The 13,423-nt window shown below is 43.7% G+C and overlaps 1 protein-coding gene across 1 annotated transcript; it reads left to right on the top strand.

The window, feature by feature from the left end:
* The first annotated feature begins 854 nt into the window (after window positions 1-854).
* On the top strand, window positions 855-7,562 carry LOC129741614 (uncharacterized). The gene has a single exon (XM_055733353.1). The coding sequence runs from the start codon at window positions 855-857 to the stop codon at window positions 7,560-7,562; it is 6,708 nt and encodes a 2,235-aa protein (XP_055589328.1).
* Window positions 7,563-13,423: the final 5,861 nt, after the last annotated feature.

The raw sequence follows: 13,423 nt of genomic DNA, 5'->3' as shown, positions 1-13,423 counted from the left end.
TATTTTAGATATTAATAGTAAAAATAGGTTGAAAAATGCATTCAATAAATTAATGCGCTGGCAAAACTACATGACAAATACATAAAAAAAATTGTTTCAATTCAGTCATCGACTTTCTCGAGGACTGCGAGTAATTTTAGCTTCGGAGGAAAAAGTGATAAAAGTTTCCGTTTTGTTATTTTTATTCCAATTAAACAAAAACTGGAAATTTTGGCCTAAATTAGATAAACAAAATAAATCTTTCATATTTCTTGAGGCATGCGTCAAAACGTTTTGTAGATGTTGACATCGGCAACACTGCAAGCGTCGCTTTCGACGCGCCGCTTTCGACGCGCCGCTGTGAAATGCAGTTCAGTGGCGAGCGGATCAACTGACGTTTCTCCTGAACTGTCAGAGGATTGGCGGTCTCGCTCGCTCTCTTCTTCACGTCAGCCGAACGGACCGGGTGGAAAATTTGTTTACTGAAAACACGAGTGGTAAAAATTATAAAAGTTGAAGAAAATCTTTGTTTAAATACTTAAAAATAGTTTAATTTAGGTGTGCTTAGTGCTAGGAGGTTAGTACGGTAGGATTCCTGTTAAAAGTACGGATTGTTTAAGCAGTACCAGAACCTACGAAGTCTGACCGTGATCGGATTGAAGTTTAGCTTCTGAATAAAGGTTATTAAAGCTAGATTCGAACGAGGTTAACAAGTTGAAGCGCATGCACTTAGCCTACAATAAACAAGTTGTTCGGGCGCGAGACAACATATAAGAGAAAACTGAATTTTTTGAAGCTGTACAAACTGCTGTCAAAAATCAGCGTTTTTTCTCGATCCGCTCGCAACAAACTTCAAAAAATTCAACACGACCAAGATGAAACCTTCTTCCGGAAGTAATCCCGTTGCTACACCGAACCAACGCCGAAAGGGATACAACTGCTATGCGTGCTCGGAGCCTGATTCCATTTGCGATCTCGTCCAGTGTGATCGCTGCAAGCGCTGGTGGCATCAATCGTGTGCGGGAGTTACTCCGTCGGTGGAAAATCGGCCATGGTCTTGCCGACTATGCTCACCAGTACCCAGCCAGCCAACAATTCGTGCTAAATCAACTACTTCCGAGAAAAGCTCCCGGGCTCGCAAACGTGATCTTCAGCTGCAGCAGCTTGATGAAAAGCGCGCATTGGATCGTAAAGCGAGGGAGGTGACATTGAGAGCCACGTTGGAAGAAATAGAGGCCGAGAAACAGCATGTCTCGGAGAGATTCTCCGTTATGCAGGCGGAGGATTCTTCCAGCGAAGAAGAAGAAGAAGGTGATCGATCGATTTTGAACACTACAATCGAGCGGTCTTATAGAACTCAAGATTGGGTACAATCATCGCCCACCATCAACGAAGTGAATCAGCAGCAGGCAACGAATAGCAGCGCGATTCAAACCGAATCCAACCAACAAGAATTGCCACCGACCCCCCAGCGGATTACCGGTGCCTTTCCAAAGCGGCGCAGTATGGTCCAGCATCCGGATCTGGGTCCTTCCAGAATGAACTGGCCGAATTGGGATTCCCTTTCCGTGGTAGGAATGCATCAATGGGAATCGTTATTACTGCGAAAGAACATCTTTCACGTGCAAGATCCGAAAGCAGGGCCGCTAGATCGTAACGCGGTTTATGGGTCGCCGGTTATTGATCGTACGGTCCAGGATTCCACCAGTACAGCGAAGGATAAATCAGAGGTCCAACTATACCAGTCGGGACCATCAGCTCCAGCGTTGGCACCTCCGACCAGTTCTGGTTATTGTCTTCCAGTACCGGAAATTACTTCACGCTCGGTGCTCAGTGCGCCGAATCAGGAGACATCGAATAGGAATGTCGAACCGGCATTCCTTAGGCCTTCATCAAAACCAACGGTACCCAACCCAAATTGGGCGCAGCCTATTCCGGCGATGGCTCAACGGCAGCAGGTCGGTCCGAGGGACAAGCAAATATTGGAGGAGCAGCGTTCATCGAAAGCGGGTCAACCGCCCTACCAGCAGTGGCCGGAGCGATCGACGATGATACCGTCGGTGGTCCAGCCTTCAACGTCGGGTCAACCGGTGCCATCTTCAAGGGCTTCCAACCAGCAACGGCTCGCATCAACACAGCCACCGGTAACCACTCCTCCCCCCCTCCATCAAGCTCAAGGTAAGGCCGAACCATTTTATTCTTCTTTCGAACAATACATGCCGCTCAATATTGCCCATAATCACAACCATACTGCCCATAAAACCACCAATGAACATAATTCAAACCATACTGCCTTCAATACCAATAATACTTACGATTATCGAAACGATAATAATCATAATGCAAATAATTATTCTGCTAATGATTCGAGCCATGATAGAAATCATAACATAGACCACCTCGCACCCCTTATAAAACAACTCGGCTTAGGCCCGAATGAATTTCCGGATTTTACCCATTTTCTGAATACTTTTCAACCAACCCCCTCTCAACTACTAGCCCGTCAAGTTTTCCCAAGGGACCTCCCAACCTTTGACGGTAATGCCAACGATTGGCCAGTTTTTGTCAGCAGCTTTACAAACTCTACGCTAGCTTGCGGCTATAGTCCGGTTGAGAATCTCGGTAGACTTCAACGCTGCCTGAAAGGTCATGCCTTAGAATCAGTCCGTAGCCGACTTCACACCCCAGAATCGGTTCCTTTCATTATGCAAACCCTACGTTTTCTTTATGGGCGTCCAGAGCTTCTTATCAATGCCCTACTGGATAAAGTTCGTTCCGTCCCCGCACCGAAAGCGGATAAGCTTGCGACTTTCATAGATTTCGGGATTGCAGTACAAAGTCTTTGTGGTCATTTGGATGCCGCCAATCAACAAGACCATCTGTCAAATCCGAGTCTGCTGAACGAGTTAGTGAACCGACTGCCTCCAGACTATCAGTTCAAGTGGGTGGAGTTTAGTGAATTCGAAGAAAGAGTGGATCTGAAACTGTTTTCAACGTTTGTGACGAAAGTGGCGAAGTCTGCGAGCCGTGTCTCCGTCTACAACGGAGCTGTGAAAAGGGAGGACAAGCTGAAACCGAAGCGTGGATCCTTGAATGTGCACTCGGAGTGTGAGGAACGGAACCAGGTGCCTACCGAAAAACTCTGTCCAGCCTGTTTTCGAAATCAACATTCACTGAAAGATTGTAACAGGTTTTCAGCTATCAGTGTCGACGAGCGGTGGAACCTTGTGCAGCGATATGGAGCGTGCCGCAATTGCCTGAACTTCCACGGGAAGCGGTCCTGTCGTATCAGCGGTAGGTGTGGAGTCAACGGCTGTACACATCGTCACCATCAGCTCCTACATTCCGGCCGTTCGAAAAACCTGACATCAAACCCACGAGAACCTGGTTCAGGAAGCGGACATCAGAACAAGCCAACGACGAGGAATTCTGCTAACACCGTAGTGCCAATTTCACAGCCATCTACTTCTCATACACCAACCCATGGAAACAACTATGCCCACCATAGTCCGGAACTTACTTTCTTGTTCCGAATTCTTCCGATTACGGTTCATGGGAACGGCAAGTCAGTGGAGACCTTTGCCTTTGTTGATGAAGGGTCGTCACTCACTATGGTCGAAGACTCGCTCGTTGAAGAGCTAGGAATACAAGGAACACCACAGGTTTTGTGCCTCCAGTGGACCGGCGATATGATGCGTACAGAGCAGGAGTCCAAGATTGTCGACATCAAGATTTCTGGTCCGAGTAAAAACAAGATGCGTTTAAGCGACGCGCGTACGGTGAGCAACCTTGCACTCTCCACTCAATCTCTGGATTACGAAGGTCTGGTTAGAAACTATCCACACTTGAAAGGGCTTCCAGTTGCCAGTTACAAAGATGCCGTGCCAAGGATCCTCATTGGCGTCAATAACTTACACATGACAGTTCCGCTTCGGATCAAACAAGGTCGCACGAACGAGCCGGTGGCAGCGAAGACGAAGCTGGGTTGGTGCATTTATGGTGGTCGGTCCTCAGAGCACACAGCAGTCCAGGTGAACTATCACGCGTGTAGCTGTTCACAAGACGATTCACTGCACAAAGTAGTGAGAGAATACTTCGAGATGGAAGACATGGGGATTCATGCTACTACGAGACTCGAGTCAGAAGCTGATATGAGAGCGCGCAGGATTCTGAAGGAATCGACACAGAAGCAAGGAGACCGATACGAGACGGGTCTGCTGTGGAAGTACGATCAATTTGAATTTCCCGACAGTTATCCGATGGCCTTTAAACGATACGAGTGCCTGGAGAAGAAGATGGCTCGGAATCCGGAACTGCGTCTAAATTTGACGAAGCAAATGGAGAGCTACCAAGCCAAAGGGTATGCACATCAAATAACCGAAGATGAGAAAATGAACTCCGATCCAAGACGTGTCTGGTACTTACCACTAGGCGTTGTGGTGAATCCGAAGAAGCCCGGGAAAGTGCGGATGATTTGGGATGCATCAGCGACAGTCGACGGCATCTCACTAAACACTATGCTGCTCAAAGGTCCAGACGAGTTAGCCCCTCTTCCCTGGGTGCTTTTCCGGTTCCGACAGTACGAGTTTGCAGTTACCGGAGACATTGCTGAAATGTTTCACCAGATCCGTATCAACGAGCGTGACAGACAAGCGCAGCGGTTTCTTTGGAGGCCGGATGGAAGCAGTAAACCTGAAACCTACGTAATGGACGTCGCTACGTTCGGTTCAGCGTGTTCACCAGCGTCAGCCCAGTACGTGAAAAACAGGAACGCCCAGGAATTCAAACAAACAAGCCCTCGCGCGGTCGAAGGAATTATAAACGGCCATTATGTTGACGACTACGCCGAAAGTTTCAGCACCGTAGCCGAGGCAATACAGATAGCGACTGAGATCAAATCGATACACGCAGCAGGTGGTTTCAACATACGGGACTGGAGATCAAACAGTGAGAAAGTTGTAAAAGCTCTTGATGGAAACGTTTCTTCCGAACCCAAATCCCTGAAGCTGGAGACAACTTTGACTGCCGAAAGAGTGCTCGGAATGCACTGGCTGCCGCATGACGACGTCTTGGGCTATTCTACCGCTTTGGCCCCGGAACTGCAGGAGATAGTGTCGTCTAAACGTAAACCTACGAAGCGCGAGGCACTTCGCTGTCTTATGACGTTTTTCGACCCCTTAGGGTTGCTCGCAGCATTTGTGTTGCATGGAAAGGTCTTACTCCAGGATATTTGGCGCGCTGGTACGCAATGGGACGAAGTCGTGGGAGACGAAGAGCACGAGAAATGGCTACGCTGGATCGAAGGTTTTCCGCTTATCGATAGCTTGCAGATTCCACGATGTTACTTCGACAGTGTTGACTACGATGATATACAACTCCACATTTTCGTGGATGCTAGCGAGGACGCCTGCGCTGCTGTGGGATACTTCCGTGTTCCAAAGATAACCGGGGGGTACGCGTGTGCACTGGTTGCAGCAAAAACGAAGGTCGCACCTTTGAAGCATTGGTCCATCCCACGCCTGGAACTTCAAGCGGCTGTAATGGGAACCCGTCTAAGAAAATTCATCGAAGAAGGCCATACATTCGAAATCAAGCGATGTGTTCTCTGGTCCGACTCAAGCACTGTGCTGGCATGGATCCGGTCCGATCATCGGAGATACACCCAGTTCGTAGCCTGCAGAGTAGGGGAAATCCTTTCAAACACTAACATCGCAGAGTGGCGATGGGTCCCATCAAAACAGAACGTCGCCGACCTCGCTACCAAATGGGGACAAGGCCCGCCTTTGACTGCAGAAAACGCTTGGTTTCGTGGTCCGGATTTCCTGCAAGAAGACGAAGACGAATGGCCACAACAGAGGAAGCCAACTAGCACCGAGGAGGAGTTGAAGACGTCACGCCAAATTTCCTGTCTCCATTCTGGGTTTGTAGCTCCAGTAGCGATCATCGACACCAGTAGATTCAGCAAGTGGGAGCGAATACTGCGAACTGTGGCATATGTACATCGCTACGTAAATCGTCGATTTAAGATGTATCCCGTCGAAGCAGAAAGCAGTTACCTGAGCCAGGAGGAGTTGTTAGCAGCTGAAAACACACTGTTCTGGATAGCGCAGCAACAATCGTACCCGGTGGAGGCATCTATCCTTCGACGGAATCTTCACCAGAAATCGAACGGTCAGGATCGTCTCCCAAAGCATAGCGAACTACACCACATTTCACCATACTTCGACGAAAACTTTGTCCTCAGAGTGGATAGCCGAGTTGGAGCAGCAAAAAACGTCGCCATGACAGTGAGGTATCCTGTCATTCTTCCTCCGACCCACAGAATTACTGAGCTGATCATCGACTTCTATCATCGAAAGTTCCTGCATGCCAACTTTGAAACTGTGGTGAACGAGCTTCGCCAGTCCTTCCACATTTCGAAGATTAGAACAACGGTCAAGAAAATAATCCGCCAGTGTCAACATTGTAAGGTATACAGGTGCAAACCACAGGTACCTAGGATGGGTCCTCTGCCCGCAGCACGGCTAGCATCGTTCGAACGTCCATTCAGCTACGTCGGTTTAGACCTGTTTGGTCCAATCCTGGTTAAGAGAGGCAGAAGTTCGGTTAAACGCTGGGTGGCTCTATTTACCTGCTTAACCATAAGAGCAGTTCACGTCGAAGTAGTCCACAGCCTCACAACAGAATCCTGCATTATGAGCATTCGGCGCTTTATTGTTCGACGAGGGGCACCACTGGAAATCCATTCGGATAACGGAACCAACTTCCGTGGAGCCGGCAACATTCTCGAACAACAAATCGGCCAGTTTCAGGACGACTTAGCAGCAACCTTCACCAACACTCACACCAAGTGGGTCTTCATACCTCCAGGAACGCCTCACATGGGTGGGAGCTGGGAGCGTATGGTACGCTCAGTGAAAACGGCCATGGAAAAAAGCTTGTGCGCGGGACGGAAGCTCGACGACGAAGGCCTCAATACATTTGTGGTAGAAGCTGAAGGAGTCGTCAACTCCCGACCTCTGACATATTTACCATTGGATAGCGAGGAAGCTGAATCCCTGACGCCCAACCACTTTTTGCTAGGCAGTTCGAACGGCGTAAAGCAACCGAGCAAGCAATTTGTGGATGGAGCTGTAGCCCTGAAGAGCATCTGGAACCAGATAGAGTGCCAGCTGGACATGTTTTGGCGTCGTTGGGTCCGGGAATATCTACCCACTTTGACTCGTCGCACGAAGTGGTTCAACGAAGTTCAGGAGATCGGCGTGGGGAACTTGGTTGTAATTGTGAACGAAGCTAAGAGAAATGGGTGGGTGCGAGGTAGGGTTCTGGAAGTATTCCCCGGGGTAGACGGGAGAGTTCGCCATGCAGTAGTGCAAACAAATAGAGGGTTGTCAAGGCAATCGGTCAGTAGACTGGCAGTGTTGGATGTTGAGCTTATGGGTGACACGGATCCAAAGGCAGTCATCGGCCAGCGTCACGAGGGGGAGGATGTTGACATCGGCAACACTGCAAGCGTCGCTTTCGACGCGCCGCTTTCGACGCGCCGCTGTGAAATGCAGTTCAGTGGCGAGCGGATCAACTGACGTTTCTCCTGAACTGTCAGAGGATTGGCGGTCTCGCTCGCTCTCTTCTTCACGTCAGCCGAACGGACCGGGTGGAAAATTTGTTTACTGAAAACACGAGTGGTAAAAATTATAAAAGTTGAAGAAAATCTTTGTTTAAATACTTAAAAATAGTTTAATTTAGGTGTGCTTAGTGCTAGGAGGTTAGTACGGTAGGATTCCTGTTAAAAGTACGGATTGTTTAAGCAGTACCAGAACCTACGAAGTCTGACCGTGATCGGATTGAAGTTTAGCTTCTGAATAAAGGTTATTAAAGCTAGATTCGAACGAGGTTAACAAGTTGAAGCGCATGCACTTAGCCTACAATAAACAAGTTGTTCGGGCGCGAGACAACATATAAGAGAAAACTGAATTTTTTGAAGCTGTACAAACTGCTGTCAAAAATCAGCGTTTTTTCTCGATCCGCTCGCAACAGTAGACTTCGGCAAGGTTGGGGAAATTTCTATTTAAAACCTGATTGATTTGAATTTAGGAACCCAAAATCTTCCAAAATCAATTAAGTATTAAAACATAGGAACAAAAAATGACTTTCTCTTGTGTTATGTGAATTCATGACTTGAGTTCAATTTTCGTACTTAAGTATACATTTTTGAATTTCACGATTTTAGAAATAAGGTTGAGAAAATTCAAAAAACAGAAATGAGATTCTGAATTCAGAATAACATTCATAGTTATTTGGTTAATTATTTAGAATTAAAACTTAACATCATTGTGCTAAATCTCAAGCATGATACCGTTTCATGTCCCCCCTTGTTCCTTACGGGGTTTTGAGCCTCTGAGATTGAACAACTATGGTAGGAATGAATTTTATAACCCGTTTGACTTATCTTGTAAATTGTTCAACCAAGTGTATGTATATTTTGATTTCAATGTAAGTAAGGATAGTTTTAAGATAAGATTAAGTAATCAGTATGTATGACATTAAATTGCCGTAGACAGTGATCAATAAAAAATTAAATAAATTTCGCTATCGAATTTAATCAATTACAAAAATAGTTTTAAAGTTGTGTGTATTACAATGAAAGGATGCTCAACAAAATGCTGCTCAAATGTGACAAACTTTTAAAGTTTGGGTCTTATGTCGCGGCCAACAAAATTGCAAGTTTTAATCTCGTGTGAGTGAATTAGCCTTTAGTAATATTTTTCACATCTAACAAAAAAAAACTTTCAACTTACATTTTATCACTCCAGATTAAGTTCAATTAATGAAATCAATTGTCAATTTTTGAATAATGAATACGTTAAAACCATTAAAACTGATTTCCAAATTGCATATTAAGCGATAAGCTTACACACAAAACTTTCGGAGCTCCACTTAGCAAAAATTCGCTGTTACTTTCCGTTAGCAAAAATATTTTTTTACTTTCGAGTTAGCAAAAAACTAAATTTACTCAATTTTAGTAATAAGAAAGTTAATCTTGCTAGATTTAAGTAAAAGTAAGGTTTTCTAGCCGCTTTGTTCATAGACAGCAGCCGCCGTCAGTTGGGAGAAGAACAACAAATCAAATTGATCAGTGCGGTTCCGATAATTCGATGATTGCGGTTCGTTTGGTGGCTGTTCAACGTAAAAATGGTGGTCAAATAGACACCGGATGCGTACAGGTAAGGGCCGATCTTGAAGTGTACCGATTTTCCGATTGTGAAATTCCAAATTGTTTGTTTTTCCTACCAGGTTGCAACTGCCGGTAAACACGACGGTTTTCAGTCTGGAAATAAAGAGTGACCACAACTGGCATGTCAACGCGCTGCATCCGACACAACCCAGGTGCATTCGTTGATGAGGGTCGGCCCTTGGCATTTCGCTCGCCGGAAGGTGCGTTCAGGAACGGAACGAATTACTTTCAATTCAACGAAAAGTGGTAAATGAACTTCCGGAAAAATGTGAAAATAAATTAAAAGTGAAATTATTCGTGCATTCTATTTAATGATCAAGCATTCCCTTCGAATTAGCAGAGAAAAAACTATAAATTTTGAAATTTCAGATCCGGGGCTCTTTTCTACCGGTTTTTGCTAAAAAAGTGAGCAAAAATTGCGGCGGCTAATTTTTTCTCTCGTTTGCTAAAATTTCAGTTCGAAAATTTTGCTAAATTGATTGCTAAGTTTCTAGCTGGTCAAATTTGAGCAAATTTTTGCTAATTTCCGGCCTCGAAAATTTTGTGTGTACATTAAAAACAATAATAGAAATTTTTGGTCGTTTAAGTTCAAATACAGATAAATACAGATTTTTTAATGAGGCCGATACAGATTTTTTTAAAAACCATCTGACAACCCTGCTAGTAACTAGCAAAATTCCAGTAACTGTTGCTGCTGCGGCTGGCCCGGCAGCGGCGCCTAATATTGCTGCTATTGTCCGGCCTATACCAGCCCGGATGATTTAAGCAAATCCGAAAATTCGGTTGTTGCATGAGGCGGTTAATGGTAGCATGGCAATTCGCATGCAGATTGAGACACAAACAGTCCTTTTCAGGCCTACTACGCAGATGAAGAAAAGTAGTTGACATGTTTCTATACCCGAATAGAACAGAACCATGGTATCACATTCATTATCCAATGAATTTAAACGTGACCATGTACTTCATGGTTAAAAGTACATCCGAGCGTGAATAATAAAAGAATTTTAAACATTCCAAGTTTTTCGTGTACGGAAGATTTGATGACTGCGGCACTTTGTTTTTCTTTCCTCTACACAATCGGCAGCTTTCTAGTATTTTTTATATTAAAGAATTCATTCGAAGTTTTCGGAGATGGACGCAATGGTGAGTTGAAACCGAAATTTACAAGAGACAATCAAGTTTAACCTATAATTTTTATAAATTCCAGCAAAAAACCATCACATTGCGAGTGAATGGATGCCGGGAGCGGCTACGGAATCCCAGATAGTGATCCTCAGACCGGTCCAGCGAACAATAAATAAATGTATGTAGTTTTTTTTTAATAAATCAAAAGTTTTAAAAAATCCGTCCGTTTTAATAATACTTAACTATGAAAATGATGACAAAACCGAAAATAAATACAAAAACCCCACCATGAGCAAAAATTTTGATTACAGCGGTTTAACAATGAAAATCATCGGGTTTTCATGGTTTTACTATGAAAAAGTGGAAGCTGTTATCACAATGAACTTCATATTTTTGAGCTTCCGGACGTATGGGAAATCGCTATTTTTTTCATGGTCACGCTGCATAACAATACCCCTTTTTCATGGTTATTTTCGTCAAAACGATGAAATGTATGGTCAAAAACTATGAATGCTAATGTGCATTCACGGTATCGTGGACGATAATATGCATTGTGTAAACCATAAAATTTATGGTTTGTGAATATGGTATTCATGGTTTTTTCATTGTACAATTCTATTCGGGTATTGTCATATTTGCTTCGTAATTCTACGTTAATTTGGTGGTCGTGTCTTATACACAACCTCTTCAACTTTTGGTATTTTAGGACCAAAGTAGGCTCTAGGTCTAAAGAAGGGGGTCACACAAGCTACATATATATCCCTCATGAAAATCTGACCCATGGGCAAGAAAGCTAAAAATGTTAAACTTAAGTACGTCCTCCACGTTTAAATAAAATCTGCACGGTGTCAAAAGCATTAAGTTCATCGGTCAACCCAAATCTAGCAACACTTGTTAAGGTGGACTTATAAACATACATATGGACTAAGGTCAACCACGAGCAAAAAGAAGGAAAGTTTTTTTTTCAACGGATTGACAGATGTCAACGACATTTTTAGCACCCCCTTAGAGGCGCGTTTAGCGAGGTGTTTGAAGCAACATAATCGCTACCTACAGCAATTATATCAGATAAATGGTCCAGTCGGAATGACCATGTAAAGTGTGACTAATTTTCGGTCCACTCATTTTACATGACCTCTGCTACGACAAGCTCACGCAAGGCTGCAAATCTTGATTTGAATTCTTGTGATCGTATTCTTGCACTCGCTCACATTTATTCAAAATCATAGTAGCAGGGAAATCAAATCCCTTCGAAAGAAATTGAAGTTCACGCATGTTGTTTTACTGGCTAAAACTCAAGGGAGACAAAAATTTTATCCAGTTGGAGGAAAATGTACTCTAAATAGTGATTCCAAAAACGAAAAAAAGAAAAAAATGAAGTTAATTTAAATTCAGATTAAGAATTTTATTACGAAATATCATTAGTTTTGAGAAGTTTTTGAATCAACACACAAATACGAAAACTCATGATTGTTATTTATAAGTAAACACATTTGTCAAGAAAAATCAGAAGGAAGATTCCTGCCAAGAAATGTGTTACATATCAGTTTGTTGGCACAAAGCTTTTTAATAAAGTTCCAAGAATGAACAAGTGGCCTAAATATCTGATCATTATGATCCAGCTGAAGGCTTTCGTTTAAGTGCATCATCGTGATAAATTAATTGCTTAAATTCTCCTATACCTTAAGGGAGAAGCACGTCTTTCCAACCGATTGAGCTTATTATGCTATTTGCATCGGAGATCAATTAGCTTATAGCGTGGTACCTATTCGAGCGGGCAGGGATATTGATTCATTCATTCAGCTGCGCAAATCCCATTGAATAGTCCGCGCCTCTTGTACGGAAGTTGCAAATCAGACAGTTCGTCGCTTTCGACAGCTTTTTGACAGCAGGTGCTGCCTGATGGTGGTGCCAAACTTTGATGCGCCTGCCTGTCTGTAGATAATTGATGATGCGTCGACGATTCACACCTTCAGTACGCTCTATTGGCAATCCAAAGGAATGCTAATCTACTCTACCGCTTCGCAGCTCCACTATTATGAATGTGCGTTTTCATTAGGCTCAAGTACAAGACTGTTTGACATTTCCATTAAGCGACTTTCCGTGGGGAAGGAGAATGTGGTGTAATATCCGTTTGAGAACAGAGATCGACAAAAGTTGCCACTAATCGGTGCCATCGATCCGAGATTCCTTCAAACGCTTGACAGGCCCCAGCGGAATCTTCTCTCTGATTTTGTCTTCCAACGATAGAACAGATCCGTTACCAGGATCTGCGATTGAGATCTGAATCTAAACGGGCGGGCGTGCGATCTTCAGGGTGCAGCAGTTTGATGAAGATGGAGAGATGATATCACGAGAGTGTTTCGCACCACAAACGGAGGGCAACCGAATCGATTGAGACGCAAAACCTATCATTAAAGGCCTCCGGGCGCACAATACCATTGTGGCAATTTGATTCATAACTATTAATGGTTAGGATGGATTCAAACAGTCAGTGGTGTAGGTGGAGTAGCTTGACAATAAATTTCAGGCAGCTGATATCGACTGAAGATGGGCACAGCTCGATTATGGCGAGAAACACAAATTCGATCCCCTGGAAGTACTTTGAACCATTCTTATTAACACAACTAGATTGAAGAGCCTTTTTGAAAGGAGGCGATTGACCAAGTTGGTCAAAATCCTCTGTGAATAAACCAAATGAGAAGAGTTACATCACAAGCATCTAGGTATTGTTTATCAAAAGCAAGACCTCCAGTTTTTTTGTACCTTTTCCTAGAGTTTATTAACAAATTACAGACCGCAAAGAAACTTAATTTGGAAAACACCTATATTGGGCATTTTATGTCTCAGAAACGACTGGAACAAATTCTACTAATTAAGTATTTTCAAGAAATTTGAATTTTTGTGTTAAATTTCGTAGACTTATATTTCAATATAAAACTTATGACATTTGAATTATGCTTCTCAGAATTGCACTCTAGCCAACAGCATAATAGAAACAAGATATCTCGTATTTGATCCGCAATGTGTTAAGAATGAAATTTGAGGCCCAGAGGGGTACGAGCGCTAAAAAGAATAATTGTG

This window comes from Uranotaenia lowii, chromosome 2 (assembly GCF_029784155.1).
Source record: "Uranotaenia lowii strain MFRU-FL chromosome 2, ASM2978415v1, whole genome shotgun sequence".
In the NCBI taxonomy this organism is placed as follows: Eukaryota; Metazoa; Arthropoda; class Insecta; order Diptera; family Culicidae; genus Uranotaenia; species Uranotaenia lowii.
The sequence above is the reverse complement of the archived record's forward strand: the minus strand, read 5'-3'. Positions and strand labels throughout refer to the sequence as shown.

Bases quoted from the DNA above. Each gene is read 5' to 3' on its own strand.
- LOC129741614 (XM_055733353.1), top strand. From the start codon at position 855: ATGAAACCTTCTTCCGGAAGTAATCCCGTTGCTACACCGAACCAACGC.